This window comes from Lonchura striata, chromosome 6 (genome assembly GCF_046129695.1).
Source record: "Lonchura striata isolate bLonStr1 chromosome 6, bLonStr1.mat, whole genome shotgun sequence".
NCBI lineage: Eukaryota > Metazoa > Chordata > Aves > Passeriformes > Estrildidae > Lonchura > Lonchura striata.
This window is the reverse complement of record NC_134608.1, coordinates 6,262,228-6,286,320: the sequence shown is the minus strand read 5'-3', so window position 1 is coordinate 6,286,320 and position 24,093 is coordinate 6,262,228. Positions and strand designations below refer to the sequence as shown.

The 24,093-nt window shown below is 43.4% G+C and overlaps 1 protein-coding gene across 4 annotated transcripts in view; it reads right to left on the bottom strand.

Moving 5' to 3' along the window:
• SYT16 (synaptotagmin 16) overlaps positions 1–24,093 on the bottom strand; it is a 106,584-nt gene that overhangs the window by 34,510 nt on the left and 47,981 nt on the right. For 2 of the 4 annotated variants that reach the window (XM_077783919.1, XM_077783917.1), the window contains exons 3-5: positions 21,963–22,126; positions 19,833–19,966; positions 11,215–11,841 (exon numbers count right to left, since the gene is read on the bottom strand). In XM_077783919.1, the coding sequence (XP_077640045.1) occupies positions 11,215–11,770 (556 nt within the window). In that variant the 5' untranslated portion in view covers positions 11,771–11,841; positions 19,833–19,966; positions 21,963–22,126. Of the gene's footprint in view, positions 1–11,214; positions 11,842–19,832; positions 19,967–21,962; positions 22,127–24,093 lie in introns of those variants that run through there. The other 2 variants (XM_077783918.1, XM_031504903.2) reach the window with 2 other exon arrangements.

The window sequence follows — 24,093 nt, the reverse complement described above, 5'->3', positions numbered from 1 at the left end:
TTCAGTCTAATACCTGCAGCTCATGTAAGCTCTACCAAATGTATCTAATTGCTCTGCAAATGCTATAAAATTCTATTAATATGTGTATATCTTTTGGGTGATTAGGATAAAAATAAAAAATTATCCCAGTTTAACCAAAAGTCCACATTTCAACTTTCATTCTCACATTTCAGCACATTCTCAACTTTCTAAAAATCCTGTGTAAAAAAAACATCTTTAGTAATTAAACCACACCTTTCACTATTTTCTCAAACAACTGTAACATTAAAATCCTGCGTCCACGGGCGTGAGGCTGTAAACTTGAATAAATGTGCCTTAACATAATGTGAAATTCTGATTATTACAAGAAATTTTGCAAAGGTCGCGCGCATGCAGGACTCCTGGACAGCTCCAGTCAGGGCACTGGCCCACCTGCAACCCCCTAAAAAATACAGCAGAGCTCCTTTTCCTTAGAGAGGAGGAGATGGGTGCAGGGATGGAGGAGAGAAGCTTGGCATGGTGTGATTTATTATTGGCTGCTTGACTTTGATTTCAACTTCCCCAATCCCCAAGGCACGACTGCATCACTTGTTATGACAGTGGCTGCTGTTCCTCACAAACACTGGGAAGCACACGGGCTAATTAAACGGTGGCACTGGGGAATCTGCAGCAAATGCCTGACGTGCCTGCTGCTGAATCGCTGCCTGAGCAGCCGACAGCTCCCTGTCAACTTAATATCTCTGTATTAATAACAGTAACTTAACCCAGGGGAGAGGAAAACCATCACCATTCAAACACACAAGTGGCCTGATTAGCAAAGGACAAGGGGGAAGCATTTTCTACATCACCATGGAAACTTAAATAAAGGGCCCGTAATTACAATCTAAATTCTGGAAAGATAATGAATACATCTTGAGATCTGCAGATGTTGTGTAGCATATACATATTTCTAGCAACTTCAACTCAATTACTTCTATGCAGCATCTGTTTTACAAATCAACTTCCCACTGCTCATAATGAGGCATGTGGGATTTTTAATTTTTTTTTCCTCCAGAGGAGACAGTGGGGGAAGAAGAAGGGTGACCTCTTTTTTCTGGCAAGGTATTTCAAACCACCAGTATTTATTTAGAAATTTCAAATACCCAGTCAGTTACAAAGTTAGCTTACAGGCATCCAAATAGACCAAGCTAAAATGCATGAAATAAATAATTCAAGAATTCACTGCAGTGTTACCAAGTAGAAAGAATAACTTATCACTTGCTCCAAGCCTACCCAAGAATAAAAAAAATTTACTGAATAAAATACATCATGGAGGTGTGAAATACAGAGGTACAGCATACATCCTGTCTGCCTGCTTGTTAGAAAAACAACAAAAACAAACAAGAATAATTTTGTCTGAACCATCTTTCCAAATGCCAAATTTCTGGTTTTCCTATACATTTAATGCTGCCTTTGTGCCTCTACTTTCGTCTTAGAGATTTTTGATTCTGCTCTACAGAAGTCAGCGAGAGTTTCAATGGGAACATCACCAAGCCCTGAAGGAAGCAGGAGTAGTAACAAAAGAATGCATTTGATCACATAACCAAGAAAATATCAGTACATCTATGCATAATGCATACACTCAGAGCATCCCAGGAGCTCTCACTGCCGTGTGCTTTGCTTTTACAGGAGCAGTCACACAGGCCTGGCCTTAAAATTTTCATGATCAGGATGACAGAGAGGAACAGTGATCTGCAACAGCTCCTACCCCAGCCAAACCCAGAACTGTGCACAGGAAAAAAGCTTTTCTTTGGGAAACTGGAAAGGTCGGTGGCAAACAAGGGACTTGTGAAAGATTCTCAGAAAAAGGAGGAACATTTTGTGCAGGGAACATGCAGCAACACACATGGAGTTGCTCCTATCAATTCCTAGGTGGCTGCAGCTCTGTAGTAGTTTTCAACCTGGGGCCTTCATCCTGCTCTTGCTGTCAGCTGGGAATTCAAAGTGGTGCACAAAGTAACAGACCTGCCTGATATTTAGGAGCAGGGCACCCAATCCAAGCCATTCCTTTAGATCCCAAATGTCTTAAAAAATGCTGGAGCAGACCCAAGCTTCTACACACTGGCAGGACACCCCTGACTAACACCCACAGGTCATTTACTGCTGAGGAGGATTTCTCCTTGCACCATCCTTGTGTGTTTTCACCCCTTCCTGCCAGGTCTAACAGCCAGGGAATATTTGGTGGCCAGAGCTAAAGGTGAGGATTGCCCCTCTCTGCTGAGTGTCAACAGCAGTGCCCTGCTTTTGCCTCTCCATCTGTCCTCACTCCATGACCAAACCAACTAGGAAGCTCCCCAAGGTGAGTTTATTTGGGTGTTTGCATGTGATACAGGTGGAGAGAATCACAGCTTGGAAGGCTATGTACCAGGGGATATTTACAACAAAATAATCTTTAAGAAAAGAGAACAAAACAGCGAGAAAGAGAGTAATCAGGGAAAAAAAAAAAAGGACATTTTTTGGCTTTAACCACCTCTACAGTTAAACAATACAGCAGTCAGAGCACTACACCCCAATTCTGCACACAGCTCTGCAAAGAAATAGAGGACTGCCCACGGAAAACAGCATGAAAAACCAGCATATTTTCCTGTTGTTTCTTTCCTTCCCCCAAAATTGGATTTTAAAAATAGGAACTTGGGATTCCACATCAAACTGGCTCTCACTGTGCTGCCTAAAGTTCTCCTATTGCTGTAGGAAATGGCAGCCAAGAAGCTGAACCACAATCATCCCTGATTTTCCCAATCACCTACTTTACATCTTACATGTGGAGCAAAAATGAGTCAGGCTTCATTTATTCTACTGGGTTCTATTAGCACAGGCTCAGGATTTGTGCAGAAGTGGAAGAAAAAAAGAGATTACACACTGTAGGAGACACTGCTAAGCCAGGAAAACCCCTGGTGTGGATGCAGTTACATCCATGAGTCAACTTGCACCTCCCTGACAGCTCAGGTTGGGTTGTGTGCAGGAAACATGAGGCTGCAGAGGCAGAAAAGCAGCTTCTGTCAGTAGAGGTTGTGTTACACTGCAGGGCAGAAGGTGGAGCTGAGTGTGCTCTGGGCTGTGGGGCTGGAAATGCTCATGGGCTCAGAAATTAAACACACTGCTGGATGCCAATGGCTGGTGGAGCAGACAGCACTGTCCTTTCCTTCCAACAACAACAAAAAAGTCACTGTGGATCTAAGTGGGTGAATCCTACAATGTCTAGTCAGATTAGAAGATTGCTTCCATATTCTGGCTGCATCAAAAGGGACATGGCCAGCAGGTCTAGGAAAGTGATTATGACCCTCCATTGTGCTCTTCTTTCCCCTCACCATTATTATTTGTATAACCATTTTCCTGGTAGTTTTCATGCCACAATGGGTTGAATTCCTTTAGGTTACCCATCCATAATTTTTTCTATTTGTTTGTTTGGCTTGGATATGAACTTCCTCTAATGCAAGGCAGTCACCTCCTAAACCTCCTCCAGTATGTTTAAGGAAGTTTCTCTGGATTGGCACTTGTTACTTTCAGCTAGCAGAAATCAAAATGGCCAAGGAAACATCCAGAAAATTGAGATCACTGACTTTGCTCCTCTTTAAAGTGGTTTCACCACTCCACAGGAGACCCAGGGTATGCTCACACCATTCCCAGAACCCAACCATCAGCTTCACACCCACAAGCCTTTGTTTGCTGATCAACAGTGTGGAAATGAACTCCCTCGAAAAGATATTTGTTTGGATTTGATACAGAAAACAACTGTACTGCAACAAGGCAGATATTTATTTTCCCACTGATTTTTCTAATTGAGACTTTGTCTGCTGCCAGAGCGTTGATTCACCACAGTCCCCCCTTTGCTGTAACACCACAGCACTCCTGGGAAAATCACCAGCTTTGGGAGCAGCAGTGGGTGGGGATGTGGTGCAGCAAGACTCACACGCCTTCAGGACTGAAGCTGTCACCCAAAAGGGACAACCTTGTCCTCCTGGCCCTCCTCTCTTCCCTTTGTTTTGGTTTTAGCAATCACATGGCCAGCTCACCTGGCTCGAAAGTAGCAGAGAAGGGGCTGCTGGCTCTTGTTTGAAGCAAGAGGCTGAGTTGAGTCGTGGGAAGCAGCTCAGCTCTGTGATAGGGGAAGGATGTTGTATTTCAGCTGCAGTTTTACATCAATAAGTGGCAATTGCAAAACTCAGGCCCAAGGGGTTTGTAGCTACATTATTTATGGCAGTAAGTCTAACCCCCAAACTGACCTTGAGACACAGAACTCCAGCAAACCACAGGGCTCTCATTAATCCAAATTCAGGGCTTTCTCTCCGGCATCACCAGCCTCATTATTTGCTAGAAAATACTCCCACCACAATGATGCTGTATAGACTGTACAGGTTTGAATCCCTCTCAGCCTGAGGAGGTAAATTCCTCCAAACAGGCAGCTTGTAGGGGCAAGTCCTCATGAGTCCCTCCAGGGATGCTTCATCTCACAGGGGTACTGAGTTCTTGAGTCAGAGAAGTACCTGGCTGGACATGAGGGAGCTCTTAGGTGGTGCAAGGATGCCATGAGAGCATCAGTTATTTTCATGGTCACGGGAAGGGATTTTTTACAGATTTTGCTCTGGACTGACTTAAATTTCAATCCAAGTCATTCTTGTTGGTCTGCAAATAGGCAGTGATGAAGTGTCCCTCAGTCCATCTGTGGAAAGTGGACGAGAATCACACAAACAGCATCTGTGGAGGTACAGCCCAACCACCCAAGATCCCCAAAGCCCAGCAGTGACATTCCCTGTCTTTAAATCGACACAGTTTTACCTCCATGACTGTAATCTCCATTTCTGCTTTCATTGCAGAAATTTTTTCTCTTGGTTACTAAAACTGCTTGAGGAGTCTACAAGGCCACTCAAAATGATGGTCATTACAGCAGCCAAAAATTACCTGGGCTTAAGGAAGTCATATCCACACCCCTGTCTGGCAAAGGACGAAGATCAACACCAGCTCACTTTTTGGCAGAGTGATCCCATCTTATATAAGCTTAAATTGCATTGCAAGGAGGCAAGGAAGACACAGGGATGGATTACTTGTGCTTCCACCAAGCCCCTGCAGGCCAACTGCAACAGAAAAGAAAAACCACACACACACAATAAAAAAAAAAATTAAAAAAAAAAAAAAAGACAAACAGTACTAGTGCTTGTGTCAGCACACAGAAATACTATGTTCCAGCTCTGCAGAGAGTGCTGCTAGTATTGCCTGCACATAACCTCCACCACAACACAATGAGATCATTCACACCTGCCTCGCCTGTAGTAGGAGAGGGAAGGTGAGGAGGCAGGGTTTCTAGGAGAAAGGCAGCATTTCCCAGATGCTGCCAAGATGCTGTTTATTGGTAAATGAAGTCTCTTGAGTCCTAAACAACCTTCCCAGAGGAAGATAGAGTCGCAACTGCCATATGGAGAGTGGGAAGAGGATGTCACTTAGCAAAATGGATCAGAAAATACATGCACAAACACACACGCTCACACACAATTTGTTCTGTAACTGCATGGAATGGCAAAAGCCATTTCATCCTCTCAAATAAATCCTTCTCTCTACAGGTTATGCAACCTTCTAGATGACAAGAGCAGATGACAAGTGCTCCTGAGCAGAACATCCTTCCCCCGTGCCCCCAGGGAGATGGGCATGAGGCAGCTCTGCCCACCAGACAAGGGACTTGGTGAAAACCGAAACCCCTGATCTACTGTGGGCTGACAAAGACACTGTGTCTAAAATCACTAACTGAGGATGAACAGCAATGCTGACAGGCCAAGACAGAGCTGGCAGTGGTACCACCTTTGAGAAATTGTGGTTTGAACCACTGGCTGGCTTCACTTCCCCAGCTGTAAAGCTGACATGCCACAATCCACCCTCCTTCTGGGGCTGTTGTGTTCTCTCATCTCCACTCACATGTGACATCCTTCATAATCTGGAAATTTGAAGAGACAGAACTGCAAAGGAATACTCTAAATACAAGTAGGAACATTGTACCACCTTCTCAAGGACAAAAGTCTGTGCACAAATGCTTGGAGTGGTTCTGAATTTCCCTGAAAGAAAGCATTCAATGCAAACTCACGTCTGCACTTCAGAAAGCCACGGGCTTGTATCACATTCTTTAGAGACCAGATGCATGCCCTCAAGTCACATTTGTGCTTCATCCCACTCGAGCTGCCAGGAGTATTTTCTCTGAAGTGTTTTTGTCCACTGTCTGCCTTTGCTTTCACTCCCTTAGTCTTCATGGTGGTATTGATTCAGTGTAGCCTCTTTGAATGTCCTTCTTGGAGTACAGACACTGATTTTTATAGCGTTACATTCTGGCTAGAACACTGGCTGGCTCCATACCCAGACAGGTGATAAAATTCATAAACACTTCACTTCTCAGTATGGAGACTGGCCATCTATCTATTTTAGTCTCAAGTTCAAGCAGAAATTTAATTTATCACATAATCAACATCTTCTTCTTAAGGGTATTCTTTGCTATATGGGTTTATAGGACCTAATGAAAACCTCACTTCTTGCCTAGGATTTCCTGCCTGTATGAAGGGTCATTTACTGAGGTCAGGAGCATTCATATAGAGCAGAAAGAATAATTTCCTTTACTACAGAAATTACTGGCAAAAATCAATGACCCCTGTTAAACTGGAGGCCAAAGTAAGTAAATGCAATAGTGCTCTCTAGATTTAAAAACTCCCAGAGCCTCAGAGGTGTGCTTCCCCCTCACACACGTGCTGAAGAAAACTAGACAGGGGTGTCACACTTCCTAGCATTCCAAGGCCACAAAAATTATTTTAGTGCAACTGAAATGCAGCCTTCGGCTGGCACTGAGGTCACTCAGTTGATGGAGGAGAAAAAATCTCTAAGGACTTCTCACAGTGGAAGTGCTGTGCTCACCTGTCCATTACACCAGTGCTGTGAGCAGTGCCAGACAGCCTGGGAGACTTCCACCCCAGCACTCACTTGTGCAAAAATAGTTCAGCTCTCACTCAGAAGGTTCAGCTCTGCTGCTGTGTCTGTCCCTGTGCCTTTTCAGGGCAGTGTCTGGTGAGACAGAATTTAATGGTCACTTTGGCTTTTATTTTTTGCAAAGAACAACAGCCCTGGAGGAGAAGTGGGATAAAGCCCTTACTTTCACTGCACAGTCATTGCTGTTCTTCACTTTTCTCATTACTGCTGGTCTTTTCCCCTTTAGATTAATGCTGGAAAGCAGAATCACCGGCCACCTCTACCCTTCTTCTTGCAGTGCACTACTTTCAGTTGTGGTTTCTTGCTCCACTGTTTGTTGGTTTGGATTTTTTATCAATTCTTAAGCCAACTGTGCAGTGATGGATCTGGCAGCCACGCTCTTGCCAGCCACCCCCAGTCAGCTGAGCAGTGGCGTCTCAGCCACGGGGGGATGCAAAGGCTGCTCCCTCCCTGCTCTGTGCTGAGGCAGTTCCTCTGGCACAAACACTGAGGTTTAACATGGACAAGGGTCTGAGAGAGAAAGTTCATCTGTTTTTGCAAAATTCACGACATGATTTGCCACTGGTGGCAGCAATCTGCATACACAGAAGGCTCTGCCTTGCCATCATTAACTTCTTAAGCCAAACACCTGGCACTGCAATATTTCCTGCTGAGCTACCTTCTCAGTACTGACTGTGGATCAAAAGTATACAAAGTAAAGAAAAACAACCCAAACTTTTCCTTGCATTGGTTTGAAAACTTGCTAAAACTCTACTACTATCATTTCATTACAGAGCAACACTGGGCAGCAGCCAAACCTGCACCTTGTGATTAACCTGCCTCATGGTGTCTGATGAACATTGGACTTAAAAACCCAAGAATTTCATTGCTCAAACAATTTATTAGATCCCTAAACCTAAAATAGGGTTTCAGTAATATATGTGCTGCTTCAGAGCCTAAGAAAATCTACTCTGGGAGCCAGGAAACATTTCCTAAGAGGCAAAAATAGGATCAAAAACATATTTGATAAAAAGGAGAAGGAGTAATGATGGTTTTTAACTACAGTGTTATTTTATTTCATTACAGAAGTGTGCTGTCAGTTTAAGAGAAGGGAAGATCTACTGGATTTTGTTTTGCATCTCTTTTAAAACAAAATTATTCTCACCTAGGGCTGCAGGGCTTTTCCCCCTAAACCAAATAAACTATATATTGGAATGACCTTGTAACAGGTTTCTGTGGCTCTTTAATCACCAGTGGCTGCTAAATGAAGCATATCTATTTTCTCTGTTAGATTACTATTGGCAACCAGGTCTTCAGTAAGTGCCCAGAAATATTTCCATGGCAACAAAAAGCATTCAGCATTGCTACTGTTTTGTGCCAATTTAGCTTTAAAATATTCTATTGTGGAGAGAAATATGGTACATTAAGTGAAATAAAGTCAAGATGCAATGTTCTGGAAAGAATACAAGGATAAACAGGAAATACGTATTTTGCAGAAATGGGGGGGAAACCTGCCAAATGGAAGGAAAAATGTTCAAAGCTCATTTTGATGCTACTGAACAGCTTTGCTGAATGTCAGCAAGTCCATGTTTCACTTATATTATCACTTAGGGTTAGGTAAAAAGCTAACAGAAATAAGGATACCTCGAACATCTTCTCTTGATCAATTTAATCCATGACTGAAATTTTAAGTTGTCAGGGTATTACAGCCTCTCTGCATGTCTAGGTTACCATCAGAAGAGTTCACACTCTTGATGTTAGAGAATGAATCTAAAGGAAAAAGAGGAAATAAAGAGCTGAAAAATAAAACACAAAGAGCATCTGTGTTTTGGAAGTGAAAGTTCACTTAGAAGAGCAAAACGAGTTCTTCCACATCAAAGGGTCTGTGGAAGACATTTTCAAATCACAGTTCAGCACTTTCTCTCCCATCATAAAACTTAGTTCTGAGAGAAAAAGGTATCAGTTCCCAGCCCTCTAACCCTCAAAGAGCCAACTTTTGTGACTATGAGGTCTTGGGACCATTGGATGGCCCTTTGTGGAGCACATTGCAGAGATAAAAAAGATTAAAGTCTGTCTGAGACCATTTGAAATTACATTCCCTAAGGTGCAAAAGGCTGTGCAATGCTCCCTGAAGTGCCTGGTGTGGAGAGCTCTAGGAAGCAGCACTGTAGGTGCTGGGAGCTCCATGGGACAAGCCTTCCAGCCCACAATGGCTCCAGGAAGGTTAGGGAGAAGGAAAGCCAAAAAATATGGAGAGAGCAACTTGACCAGGACCTGTTCTCATCTGGGAGAGATGTCCAGAGGGACCCTCCCTTCAGCTGCAGGGATGGGTCACTCTGGCATCTGTCTCTCACCAGGAAACTCCATCTGGTCCATCTCCCACTCCTCAGAACCCTCTTCCTCAGAGGTCCCTGCAGGTGACAAACAGCTCTGGCCAGGACAGCAGCTCATTCCTGGGCCCCATTTTCCTGAGAGCTCACCAGCTTTCCTCCCACCCACTGTGAGCAGCCTCCCACTGAGGCTGCCCTGGGAATGATGCCTTTGGCACCAGGCTGAGCCCAGGATTTGCTGTGAATTGTTCCAACAACCCCTCCTGAGGCACAGGGCTGCAGGAGACAGGGTTGTACCCTAGGACAGCACTTGTCCAAGAGGATCCATGGCCCCAGCACTCCCTGGATGGACACTCTGTGCCCCACTCCATGGCTTCTGTGCACACATTGGTCACACAAGCCAAGCACACACACAAACCCAGCCCTGCAGCGCTGGCTCAGTGCCCATGGACAAACCCTGGGGGCAGGATATTGCACAGGCAATGTATAGGGGTACCAGAAGGGAGGGGTTGGGCTCCAAGAGACACAGCTCTGAGATCTTTCATCTGAGAACTGGCAATCTTTCATTTGGAATGCGAAACAAGCAGTCCCAGTTTGGGAGGCAAAACAGCTAGACCAGAAGAGCTTTTTAATTATTTACTCCCTGGCCATAGCAGAGTGAGAAATAGCAATAAAGAAAAGAGCTAATTTTACAGTCATTAAAGAGCACCATCAAGGTTTATACCCTCTCAGTCTGATATTCCTGTTAAATACGAAAACAAACAGGCTGATCTTCCACAGTCTGGAAAAGGCTAAATATGTAAGACTTCCCCAGAAGCCAAGAGTGAAGAAAAGCTCCTGGTCATAATAAAACAGACATTTTCAAGAGCACTTACCACCTGCTTAAAAAAAAAAAAAAAAAAAAAAAAGGTATTTGAAGCCAAATTCTGCAGATCCTCAGTGAGTCTCCAGTTCCTCAGCAGCTCCATATTGTAGAACCCAGTCCCCCTATCCCTCTTGCCACCCTCATCCCCATTCCTAGGATGTTTGTAAAGAGCAGCTTTGTGCCAACAAGACTCAAGGATGGTGTCAGGAGGATTGCAGCTTTCTTGGGTGTAGTCAGGACCTACATCTCCATCAGACCTCTGTGACCCAGGAAACCTCCAGCCACACTTGTGGTGACACTGAGCGAGCAGAAGTCATGTGGCTGAAACTCAGTCCTGGGCACAATCCCCTGAAAACACTCCTGCTGTCATTTAAAGATCACAAGTCATAGTTAGGCCTATTTAAAAAAGAAAATATCAAAATCAGTTCTCCTCCCCATAATCTCCTGCCTGCTGTCTCTTCAGTCTTGTTTGAAAAGCCTGTGGGGGCGGTGGGAGGGGAGGAAAGTGATTTGGGAGCCTTTCATCCATAAAATCATGAGATACGGCTGGCTTTTTAGCACAGCATTTCACAGCACATGGCACAGTAACATCTTGAGATTCCTGGCACAAAGAAACAAGGTTTGAGATTACATATATATATATATATATATATATATATATATATATATATATATATATATATATATCTTTAATAGCAATGACGTAAAGGCAGATGGTTCTCAAAGCAAAGGCTTAAGGCTAAACATTCCCTTTGAAGGGTCCTGCTACCAGAAACTAAACAGGGAGGGAAGCAAAACACTCCTTGCTACACCAGCAGGGCCTGATTGCCTTCTAATACACAGCATTTCACCCTGGAGATCTCCAATTCTTTCAATGAGATTAATCGCACAAATGAGGGAAGAATTGGAAAGGTAACATTTTTCTTTGGGATTTGGGGAGTTTTATTTTAGCTGTGGGAAACAGAGACAATACAGAACATATTGAGCAGATTAGCAACTAAATCAAATCAACAGCAGAAAAGAAAGGCCTGGAAAATGCAGTCAGGGTGCGTGCCAGCTGCTTACCTGCACAGCGTGCCGTGCCATTGGCACTGTTTAAGGAGCCACCCAAGCTGAGGCTGTGCTCATGACCTCCCATCCTCCAAGAGGGCTCACCTTCTTCCTCAGCAATGGGAGGAAGTCGATCAAGAGGCTGGAGATCTTCACTCATCCAGTAGGATCCATTGGATGTCAAGGTTTTGCTGCTCTCAACGCACTGCTCTGGCAAGGTGCTGGTGGTTTGAACCCGGTCTTGCCCCTGTGGACCCGTGTCAGAGCTGTGAGGGAGGTTTTGTGATGCAAGATCAGGGCCCCCAATGTAACTGTCTTCTCTAGGATAGAAATAGTCCTCATCCCAAAGGTCCAGGTCTCGTTCATCACCTGATTCCTCAGAATAATCCTCATAAACGCCTCCATTATTCTCCAAGTCCTGGGTCCTTTCTACTTCTGGCTTATGACCCACTCCACTCAAATTCAGCAGAGAGGCAGATATGGAGTCTCCTGCTTGTTGGATGGCTTCGTATATTTGAGACATCCAAGAAGACAGTGGCTGGAGGAAGTTCTGAGCAGCCTCAGAAGCCATGGTTAACGCTGTGCCAGTGTCTGGTGATCAGTTGTTCAGCTTTGCCAGCGTGTCACTTATAATTCAGGGAGCTGCAGAATAAGCACCATAAGAAATTACTGTAAATTGCTTGTCCATCAACACCTGTCGACACACTATCTATTTAAGATGACTAGAACTGAGAGGGGGAAATGGAAAAACACTTCTATCCATTGAGAATATCACTAGAAATCCAGAAATGATGGACAAATTGCACATATTCCTGCAGAGATCTGGAAAGCTTTTATTCAATTGCTAAACCTTAGGTAAAAACAAGAACATGGAACCTTGGAACACAAGTAACTTTTAGAAGTGCACACACTCTGGTTAGAGCTGTCAACAGACCTGGGGGGGAAAAAAGATACAAAACAACCTGTAATCAAAAGTCTCAACATCCTGCCCCCAAATTTCCTTAGCATTAGCATGACCAGGTGAGAAAACTGAAGGGAGGAGAATTTGGGGAGAATTATATTTTGAATGATGAAAATGACAGGCCTAAAACTTGCAGTACCAGGCCATGGCAGACAAGCATCTCCAGAAAAGCTATGAAGAATCTGCCCATAGCCCAGAGCTGTTTTGCCATTCACAGGAAAAAAAAAAAAAGCCTAACAGAGGAGGTGTAATATTATAGGTATGAAATTACTGGGAACAGAAGCAAGTTAACAAAAGCACTGATGTCATCTCAATATGATGCTTTCTCAAAATTCATCTAAACTCTAAATAAAAACGTAACTTGCAGAAAGTTAGCATGCCTTTTTTGCCCAATATACATCTTCCCACAGTATCACAAGACAGATATTCTTTTAGGAACTCTGAGAATAAGAAACCTACAAATAGGATTATGGGTTTAGGAAGAAAGAATTAAATAGGTACAGATTTTAGACTAAAAGACAACTAAACTAAACTTCAAAACTAAACTAAACTAAGCTTCAAAATAAATATAAATGTCTTGCTGAATTGAGAGGCCTAAAAGCAATCAAAGTATAAAAGGGTAAATACAGTGTAACAGCAAGAAAATAAGCTCAGCAGCAATGTGTATCACCTTGTGAAATGATATCCAGAGAAATGTAGTGGGAATCTCAATGTTGGGGATCTTTAAATGGAACATGGACTAAGGAGATCCCACTTTGCTTGGTGAACAGATCTTTTTTCATGAGATCAGTGACTTAAGAGGACTTTAGCTCTTAAAACACCTGTGCCAAATAATTTTGTTCAGTGATTTTGATTTATGCTGCAGACACTTCCAACAGGTTTATTGTCAGCTTCAGCATGTGCAAAGAATTGCAGCCCTAACAAGGGTAATAAATGAATGTGGGTTACTAAAGGCATTTTAAAAGCTGTGGCTGTCATAAACTCCCTGGGCTCAGGGCACACACTGTTCCAGCATCCATCTGGCAGCCTCCAGCCCTCAGCTCAGCCCCTGGGATCCAGGTAAAGCTCCCTGCCACACATTAAATCTTTGGCAAGGAACAGACAGTGCCGTAGCCTCACCTCCCAGGTGAGCTGTTCCCTTCACTGACTCTCTTCTTTCCAGCCCTGCCCTTGGCAAAGCCTCTCTGCTCTGTGCAACTGATTTTCTCAAAGACCAAAAGAGATCACAGGCTGCAAACAACCCATTTGCTGCATAATGTGGATTGACTGCTGGTAAATCACAGCACCAGAGAAGTCACTGGGAAGAGATGGTACTTTTAACAGTGAGATTCTCCCAGGCATGGAAGAACTCTGGTGGGTAAGTGCTAGATACTGGATGCATTTATAACCTGACCATTTTTAACAGGCAAGAGCAATGAATCTCTGGTTTCTGATGAAAGGAGAACTTCACAGTGCTCTCCCTCTGTCTCAGCAGCAAGATCCATGGCAGCAAGAACCCTCAGAGGGATACAGGCATCCAGAATTGATAGTTAACTGATGGAGATAAAACATATGGGTGCTGAAATGAAGTGCTCATCTGTTCTAAAAATCAACAGAACATAGCCCTGTGATATTTGCATGGGGAATAATTAGCTCCTCTTGTTATTAGATTTTGGAGCTAACACCCAATTGGTCCAACAGAGCTACCCCACTTCTGGATGCCGTGGCTGGCTGCATCACAGACTGACACAGGGAGGTTGGCACCACAACCATAAAGATGGAGGAAGTTTTCAAGGCAAGATTTTGCTTCTGTAAGGGAAGTAAAGCAGTGATCTAGACCCACCTGCAGGGCTTGCATGTGGTCACTCAGTTATCTGAAGCAGCAAATAGAACTTGAACTCTCATATACCCAGCAGTTGCCTGGAGGTTGTGGGGAAACAAGACACATATACAAGTATACACATGCACTACTCTTCCCAAGACTAGGACATTTAATTGAATCCTAGAAATCCCAACGAGTGGTTTGATTTCAGTTTATAGACAATAGAAAGACACTGATGTGTATTTCACAAAAATATCTAAACCACTTTGCAGTGACACCTGCAACTTGCAACGCAGTGCCTACATAATCTCAAGAGACAAAAGCAATGTATTTTCCAGGGTGCCTGACTTTGTTTCACCTTTGCTTTGCTTTTCCTACCATCCTCTTACTAAAGACTCCACAGTCAGTGATATGCTGAACAACTGGAGCTCAGCTGAATTATAAATGGTTTATTTTTGCTCTTGCAGCAGATGGATAAAATGTGTAACAAGCTGCAGACAAGTTTAGGCGGGCAACGATTTTACAAACTCACCAGAGGATCAAAGGGGGCTGAGCTGTGTTACAGGCTTGCTGTTTCCCAGAAGCTTTCTCCATTAATTAGGAGACACTGCTCTAACAGCATGTTTATGATGTATTTCACAACGTGGCCTTTTCAACATAACGGATTTTTACTTTTGATTTCTCTAGCAGTTTTGACTTGCATTAGAAGAAAAAAAAAAAAATAAAAGAACTGAGAAAAGCATAAAATGTGTGGGAAATATAAAAAAAAATCCATTTCTTTTTAAAAGTATTCATCAAACAAGAGAGAGGAAAAAAGCAGTTTAGCAAATTTACTTCAAGTTCCATCTTCTAAAACCACCCATAAGAATTTTCACACCAAATCACATGCTAAACTCAAAGTAGTTAGGGTTTTTTTTCCTCTCCTGGAAAATCAGATAGCTAAAAGGATCAATGTTAAGCCTCTCACAGAAACCATCATAACCTTTACTACAATCTATATTCCCTTGTCTTGATAAGATCATTATTCCTGAGTAGCATTCCCATTGAGAGGTGCAATTACTATATTGCTAAAAAAAGTAGACTATTACCAGAATTTCAGACACGACCACAACGCAGTTTGTAATATTATCAAAGTGTCTTTCAATCTTCTTGATAGGTAGGCTCCTAAAAAAAGTGCCATCAGTTGTGCATTTCTTAATATTTCCCTTTATTCAAGCTGTTGCAGAGTGTAGGCACAAACTTCCTTTTCTTAACTCATTTTTTGTGTGGCCCTTGGAAGTTTTCTACCAAACTCCTCCCTTACAGGCAGAACACAGGTTGAAAATGGATTATATCCATGAGCAGGAGCTTTATTTGTGTGAATGTTGAAGAAGAGCAGTGTGACTGACCCAGCATGAAGTTGTGCCCCAAGTTCAAGGGGAAAACCTAAAACAAGATGTTAATCTAAGCTGATGCCCAGAACATCAAGGATCTGTGCTAAAGGTAAAGCCACTTTGCTGTTCACAGAAGGGGGAAATAAGGAAGGCTTGGAGAGGCAAGAGTTTTTGAGCTATTGAAAATTGTAATGAGCCTGATCCTCCTTTCAGACTAGAACCCAATTAAAATACACATACAAAATAGCAGAGGGTAAATTAGAAATGTACTCAGATGAAGGCAGGCAGCAGCAGCACTGGGCCAAGAAATCCTCTATCCTGGTTCTGGGAACAATCTGGACTCTTTGCTCCTCTTGCAGTTGCCAGAATTGTATCTAACAAGATGCTTGCAAAGCCCTTGCACTCTCACCAAACATTACTATGATGAAAATGTATTTCCAGCTGAAATTGTCACAGTGCCAAGCTCAGCCTGTGCTCTTGAAACTGTTCGGAGGGTTGGAGCTTCTTGCAGAAGTGTTATGAGGGAAGTTCACAGACAGTGCCCAAGGTTCACATCAGCTGTGAGCTGTGAGCATCACTACTGACCAAACTTACCTAAGGGAAAAACAAAACAGAAATACAGAACATCTGGTACCTTTTTGGCCTATTTTGTGCTATAAAAATGCTATTTATGTGGTTAAATTTAACACACACAAAAAGAGAAGACAGAGGCACTTTCCAAGTGATTATGTGCTCTGTGATAATAGTTTTCAGCTGGTGAATCAGAAACTCCAGGGCACTGAAGGAAAATCTAATGGTTTATGCCAATAAATTAGACACATCTCATTGGAAACATTCACGGGTTACAAATCAACACAGCAATAAACCCACTGCTGCAGAGCGCTGGTCCTGCAAGCCCCAGAATGGTGAAGAGAAAACAAAGATGAGCTCAGGCAGACAGCAATGTACCCGGCTGCACGGGGCTCAGCCCACGCACAGGAAGCCTGCAGACTTATTTCTCACTCCCAAATCATCTCATGTCTTTGCAGGCAGCTTGCTTAGTGATGCTGTGCCAAATTAGTTGTAAAAATTGATGCCCAAATGACAAAAGTGGTTTTGATCAGGATATTTAGCCCCACGTTGTCTCCTACTTTCTTTTCATTCCTTTGTTCCTGCTCTCCTTTTGTCAATAACAATGGCAAAAATGTACTGATCTTCACTGGTTCAGTGGGATGGGGAGAAGTGGAAAAAGGTAGAAGAAAAAAAGGAATTATGCAAATGTGACATTTATCGTTCAAAATTGTGTAGCTTTTTTCAAAAACCCAAGTCTCTCCATCATACAGAGTATGTGATGACAAATTCAAGCAAAAAATGTTTCTGGAAGACCAGGATTCAAGTATTGTGTTCAGAAGCTCCAACAGCAGTGGGGCTGGGGAGCTGATGGTGATTTCCTATGCTGACCTCTTCATAGCTCTGTTTTACCTAGATTGTAAAAACTACTGAAATCAGATGTGTTAGTCCAGGGCACCCAGAAAGCAGAGGATCTGTGAATGAACAGATAGATATTATTGCCACCAAAATATTAATACAAATCCTGGGGGAATTTCAGGAGAGAGAAAATGGCAACACCTCCCTGGCCACAATATTTGGTTTAGATATTTAGGTGAGCCAGATTCTGACTTGGCGCTGGTGTTAAATCCAGAGTGACTCCATCGAATGCAGTCACATCCTTCAAATCAAAATAAAGCCCTTTGCATTTAAAGAGCTACTTGTCACCAGAGGCACAAAAAAGCCCCTAACTGTTCCATGCCAAATGGTTGTACAAAAAGCAGCAATGAATAACCTCATTTATACTTCTCCAGCCGAGGGTGACACAAAGGGCATAAAGAAATTCACAAATCATTGGAGTATTAGAGAAGTGGTGTTAGTAGTGGCAACTGTGCTCTTCCAGGCTGAAAGACTGAGAAACATCTGTAATTACTGGATTAGGGGAATGAAAGAAGAAACCTGCAGTCAGAAATTACAGCAAGTTCTGTAATTGAGCTGCTGCCATTTTCTGGCTTGTATGAAGACAGAATAGCCAAAAGGAAATCACAAGTTCAAAGGGCTGGAAAAACACCAATTTACACCACCACTCCAACCCACCCACCTGTGCTGTCAAGCTGCTCCCTAGAGCAGATCCCATAGACTCCACCCTGCCTGCAACTGTGCTACCCAGTTTGCAGCAAGTGAACAAACCAGGGTCAATCAGAGCAATTACTTGCATGGAAATTAGCAGTGCGAGAGCATATCTAGCTGTTTAACAAAATGAAGTTATTTTAGAAACATCCAGAGGAGTCACCCAGTTCCTGTTACTCCTTCCCCCACGCACACACTCCATCCTTACAGAGCCTGTGGGAATTGCTCTGTGTGGACCACCAAGAGCAGTGCAGGCAGTGCTGGTTGGGAGACAAAAACACAGTGGATGATTCTTCGTGATCCATCTTTGTGTGCACACTTGGCTGAGTCTGTACTTTCCATCTCCTCTCACTTCTAAGTCAAGCACCAGTCCAGCCAGAAATGCTGGGAGGCTGAGGGGTCACCAGGAAATCCAGACCTAAACTCAAAGGATTTAAAGGAATTTGGAGCCACAGATCTAAGCAGGCAGTTGTCCCTACTGACTTAGGGACTCCTCCCTCAGCTACTCTAATCCTTCATTTAATTCAGCTTGTTGCAAACCAGGCTCTCCAACACCTAGGGCAGGCATCAGAAGCAGCAATCACACTGTCCCACGGCCACTCACTCTTCCTACATGCATCTATTGAAGCAATTTAGAAGAGCAGCTTCATGTGGGCACTGATTAACTTCCTTTTCACAACTTCTCTCCTTCCTGCCACAGGTTGGTCAAAGAATCTGAGCTACATACCTCATCTGGGTGAGAAAAACAACCTCAGACTCGCTCTCAATCTGCCCTTGCCGAGGACAGTGGAGCTACTGGGCACTCAGCATCAGAGTTAAAAGGACCAACCACAGCTGTATTTCTTTGGAGAAGTACACCCCTGGGTTTTCCACAACTTTGGAGGAAGCCAGACTGGTGCTGTCAAGTTCACCCACGTTTCTTATTTCTGAAGATGAATCTCTGCCTGTGCTGCATGTGACAGTCCCACTCACTGCATGTGACAGGTCCCCAGGGCCCTCCTGGGCCCAGGGCTGCGCTGACAACGAAAGGCAGCACCCAGGCAGCACTGCTAACATTCCAGCCCCGGGTGAGTGTGAGAGGTGTTGATGCTTCCCTTAAAGCCTCAGCTAAGGGAGATGAGTGGTTTATATAAGAACTGCATCTCCATTTATATATTTTAAGTGTGCAGCTAGCCCTAGAGGCTGGAACAGTGGCTGTGCTGAACAGCTTGAGAACATGAACTGAAAGTGCTCTTGAGGCTGATAAAACAGAAGGAAAAATGAAAAAAAAAAAATCTTCCTTCAAACCTCATCATATTTATGCTGTTTTCACACATTAATAATACATCTTTAACAAGTGTCCAAGGCAAGGCACAGCTGGAATATTTTCATATAAAGCACAGTGTACTAGGCTACAATTTCTTTCCCAGTCTCAGGTGACATCACTATGAAAAGATTGCTGTGTAGGACAAAGGACCCTTCACTCTCCTGAGCCACAGCACTGAAGCTATAGTTGGTTGCAGCTCCTTACACAAAGGTTTGCCCAGTGCTGCCACAGGTACCTGTGAAATTCACTCCACCCATGAGCTTTTGAAGTAAAGGGCTCCCCAACTCTATAAACACCATGTGTAGGAACATCACCACCTCCTCTGGGTCCCAAAAGACAGGGACACCATCACAGCATCAAAAGGTCTCACATGAGACCTCACTGACTTCTCTCAAGCCTCTGCTCAAGGGAGGCTCCTCCTTCCTTGTGTGGAGAGATGATTCAAGGGGCAATTTCCCATACATACTCTCCCAGTGCCTGGAAGACCACCAGTGCTGTGAAAAGCCACTCCAGCTGACTCTAAAGGCATGGCAGTTAATCTTTCCCTCACTAAGGAGTTCTGCACATGGCCTATATAAATGCTCTACATCACTCTGGAAAGACCAGGACTGCTTCATGCCACCACCTCTTCCTTCTGCACATGCTTGGGCATAGCCAAGTAAGCCTGATATGCTCTGTGCTACCTTCCTACCAGGTATGTGCTTACCAGCTTCTCTACCTTTGCAGCCTGCTCCAAGCTCTCCCCTGCAGGGCCAAGTGCATCCTAAATACAGGCTGGCTGTGTCCAGATAAACTCCAGCCCTCCCAGTGAATGGACTCCTGCACCTGAGTGAGAAGAAACCAGGGCAGCACATCCCTGCTCCAGAGATGGACTCATCAGTAAGATCAATGAACCAGTCAAGAACAGGATTCATAGAAGTCTAAAGTACCAAAAATCTGCTATTCATTTTGTCCCAGTAATTAAGAGTCTTTGTCCTGAAGCCTCCTAAAAGGTTTTCAATGAAATCTTCATTTTCACAATGATCATTTCCTTACCTTTCTCCCTCCATGGAGACACAAACTGTGCAATTAAAATTAAATCAGAAACAAATCAGCCAGATGTATCCTAGGGCCATCTTGGTGGGAGCACCTATTTCATTCTGTCACTTGTCTTGTTCTGGGGTGAGGCCCTACACAGGAAAGCAAAAACAACAACAAAAAAGAGGCTCTGACATTTTACAATACATTTTCTTAATGTTACTCTGCACACCTGAAAAGTAGACAGATTTTCTCATGTTTCTCTACCAACTCTCTTCTTCACTGGTGGATAACTCAAAACTCAGCTGGATCCAGGGCAAGAGGGGCAGCTCATGCACTGAACCCATACATCCCTTCCGTGGCCACAGCCTTCATTCACCTGTGCTATTGCATGTGGGAGTTCATTCTACAGCAGATGTCACAGTCATGCAAAATGCCTTCTCGCCTATTTAGATAGATATGGTCTAAGCACTCTTAATTCCAGACGTGGAGAATCGAAAATCTTTCCACAATTTGAGAACTTAGAACTGGGAAGAGCAACCATTAGTGGGGCTGCATGTTAAAGAAGACCAGAGTCCTCAGAATCAGGATCTCCTTGCAACATACACAGCTCAGAAGAAAAGAGTTTAAAAGTGAATGCTAACCAATGAACTGCATGTTGCAAATGCTCCCCCATCCTGCTCCTTCCTACCCACCAAAGCCATATTCCAAATTTGAAGCAAACTCTTGCTTGTCAACACTCTTCTTGGGAGAGCTCCCTCATGGTGCTGGAAACAGCCTTCCCTGGCTTCCCTGCCCAAGCTCAGCCTCCAGGTTTCTACATTCGCCATATGACACACTGAGTTAGCCCAGGGTTTAATATATTCCCTCATGCTGCTGTCCTTTAAAAGCCTTGGCATTTCCTACACACAGATTCCATATTGACTTTACAAGTACCAAGACACCACGGTGAAATTTAAACTAAATATAGAGGTGATATTTTTAAATAACTCTCAGCTCCAACTCGCCAAGCCGATTTTATTTGAACGGAAAAGGCAGACTCCGGCTTTAAGCTTCCATTGTAATTAATGATTACAACACATTCCTCTGCCGTATCAGATTTAGCACCTCATTAAGGTACGTGGTATTTTTCTTGCATGGCACAGCTGTAGTTAAAGTTGACTTAGTGTTTCCATTATAAACCCATGTTTTCAAAGGTTTATCACTCAGACACATGAGATTTAGTCTGGAATTAAAATTGCCATCGAGAGTGTCAGCTGGGAAGCAATTTCTTGTCCTTCAAAATCTGAAAGCAACAAACACCAAAAAAAAAAAGCAAGCCACTCTGTTTATTAATAATTCACATTTTTAAAAGCATTGCAAATACATGTTTACATGATAGCCTGTGACAGCTCCATAGAATGTCAACACCCACACGTTCCTGGGAGATGTGTCATCTTAAAATCTGAAATAAAAGCCTCATTTTTACACCACTTGATGGGAGGCGAAGAGAAGGGGGAAAAGACTTAAAAGTAATATCGATGAAGGAAACTTATAAAAAAAACCCCATAGTCTTTGTTTAGAAACACAGAAGTTAGGCCTTTCAGTCGAGAGGGGTGTGGGTGGGAATCATTTCAAGTACCATTTGTACTTGTACCTTTTCAGTGCCTGTCCCTGGCTTACTAATGAATTTAGCAAGAATTAGTCCCACTGAGTTCCTACCACAGATGGCATACAAGCCTTCAATTGTCCATGAGTCCTGGAGTCTCAAAGTATGACCAGATCATGTCCTTAGCCACACTGAGGCACAAGGCAAAATGAACAACAAAGCAACTTTGCATGAGCTCTGTGTTTTGGGATTGTGTTCTTCTGCCATTAGATTTAAGACAGAATCATTGAGAAGCAGACCTTTCAGTTGAGAGACTTCTGAGGCCTCTTCTTGGCTGACAGTCTCAGCGATTATACACTTCTGACGTGCAAATTTACAGGAAGAAATTACCAAATTCACAGTGACCACCATTACCAGAACGGAGGTTATTGGCCAAAACTCTGCTGTTTTCCACACAAACAACCTGTGAAACAGCAAGTGGGTCTGTGTCTGTCCTCCCAGCAATCAAAGCCTCCAGAAGGCTCTGTACATCAAAGGCAGTGTAATACTGTGACACTCACCAAGGCCTTCATGAGCTATGGACTTTTCTTCACAGTGATTTCTTCACCCTTGTTCCAGGCATGGGAGTCCAACTCTCTCTTCTTGTTGATGAAGTGAAAGAGGACTGCAGGGAGGATAATGAAGGGTCCAACTTCAGACAAAAATCCAGCAGTGTCAGGACTAACTAAGAACAGAAATTAAAAAAATAAATCATCGGCACAACCAGGACAAACTGCCTAGGGAAAGATGTGGGTTAAGCACAGCTGCATCCATAGCTCTGTTTTCCCATCCTCTCCACAGAAGAAATGGAACTGAAATCCAGCACAATTTGGGCTTGGATATAACATCAATTTAACACATCAATCTGGTCTGCTAAGGATGCACATCACACAGACTTGGTTCCAATAAAGGTCGTCATTTCTGTCACAGGATGAATCCCAACACAGGAAAGACACCAAATGATTTTAATAAATGTTTTAGGAATGCAGAATTCCTCCAGCACCAGGAGAGGCACTCTCCATCTGTACTACAATAAGGATCCAAGAAAGTGTAGCTGGTCATTAAGGCCCCAACACCTTCTTTGCAATTTATGTATTTTATTTGAAACAATCACATTACACATAATGGTACTCACTAACTTAATTACATTTACTAAGAACCAGGTTAATGTATTAGCCTATGATCCTCATTCAACAGCTACTTCACCCTTAAGTAAGGAGTATATTACTGTACCACATAATTATCATTATTTTCTGGGGGAAAAAATCATCAGCCTCCAGCTCAGGTAATTCAGTTTAGGTCCTTGGGTGTCAGGTTTGGCCACAGGTGATGAGCACAGTGGTTTGCAGTAGCAGACGTCCCAGCCCTGTACATCAACATCCCTATGTCAAATTGTAAAGAAACAGCCTGGTTTCAATTTATCATGTTCTGCCTGTACCACTGGGTCTGCAACAAACCACAGGCGCCAGCAAAAAGCTTTTAAAGCCATTTCACCTCTCTCACACATATCAAAATGCCAAAACAAAGGACAAACACTACATACATCACTTGATGTGGGTGGCAAGGGCACACATGTCAAAAACTTTCAGTGTCATCTGCAAAAAAAATTGGTTTGTTATTCTGGTAATTACTTCACCAAGAAGGGGTGAAGTTCAGCTGCTCAATTCCAGTCAAAGACCCCATGAAAATGAAACATCAGCAGCATCAGTGGCACACCAGGGATGCCTGTGATTACAAAGCTGCAGCTCACAGATGAGATGAGCAAGATGAAAGGATGTAAACAGAGCCCTGCTTGTGGAAAATCCAACAGGAAATTTATAAGACTTGACTCAGCAAAAGAGTTGGGTAGAAGAGCTATACTGTCCCCAGTTACAGCCTTGATAGTGCACTGTATGACTGTTACCAAGCAGATTTAAAAAACTTAAATTAATACAAGCCAACATGTCTGAACTGGAAGCAAAAATCACCAAATGCATAGCAGCAGCCCACATGCTAAACAAATGAGTGGTTGGGACTGAACCCAGAGGACCATGTGTTACACAAACTCTGGAGGTGGCTCTGACCTTCCTCATCCTAGCCTGAGGAAGAAACAGAAATATGCACTGAATCACAGCAGCTGAAATGACAACAAGGGGAAGTCTACACTTCCCTTGCTCTATTCTGCATGGGCACAGACAATTCACAGAACTACAGAATGGTTTGGGTTGGAAGGCACTTTAAAGACCATCTAGTTCCAATCGTTCTGATATGAGCAGGGACACCTTCCCCTGGGATGTTCAGAGCCCCATCCAAGCTCTCCTTGTGCCTGCCAGCACTGCCACAATTTGGTGCCGCAATTTCCCTAGATAATTTGGCCAGCACATCTCAGACCCATTTTCCCCTCACACCTCAACCCAGGGAGCAGGGCCGGGGATGTGAGAGTGGCTGAGTGAGACATGGACTCTGGCTATTTTCAGCTGCTGAAGTCACCATTAAATGGCTGTTGGAGCCAAGGATAAATCAAAGGAGATGAATATAAATCAAAGTAGCCATAACCCTAGGACATACATGAAAGCCTGGCTGCATCCCATCATGGACTTGCCCTGTTCTTGAGCATAGAATGAGTAGGGAAAAGGATAATGCGCTACCTTATATATTAAACACATGGAATCA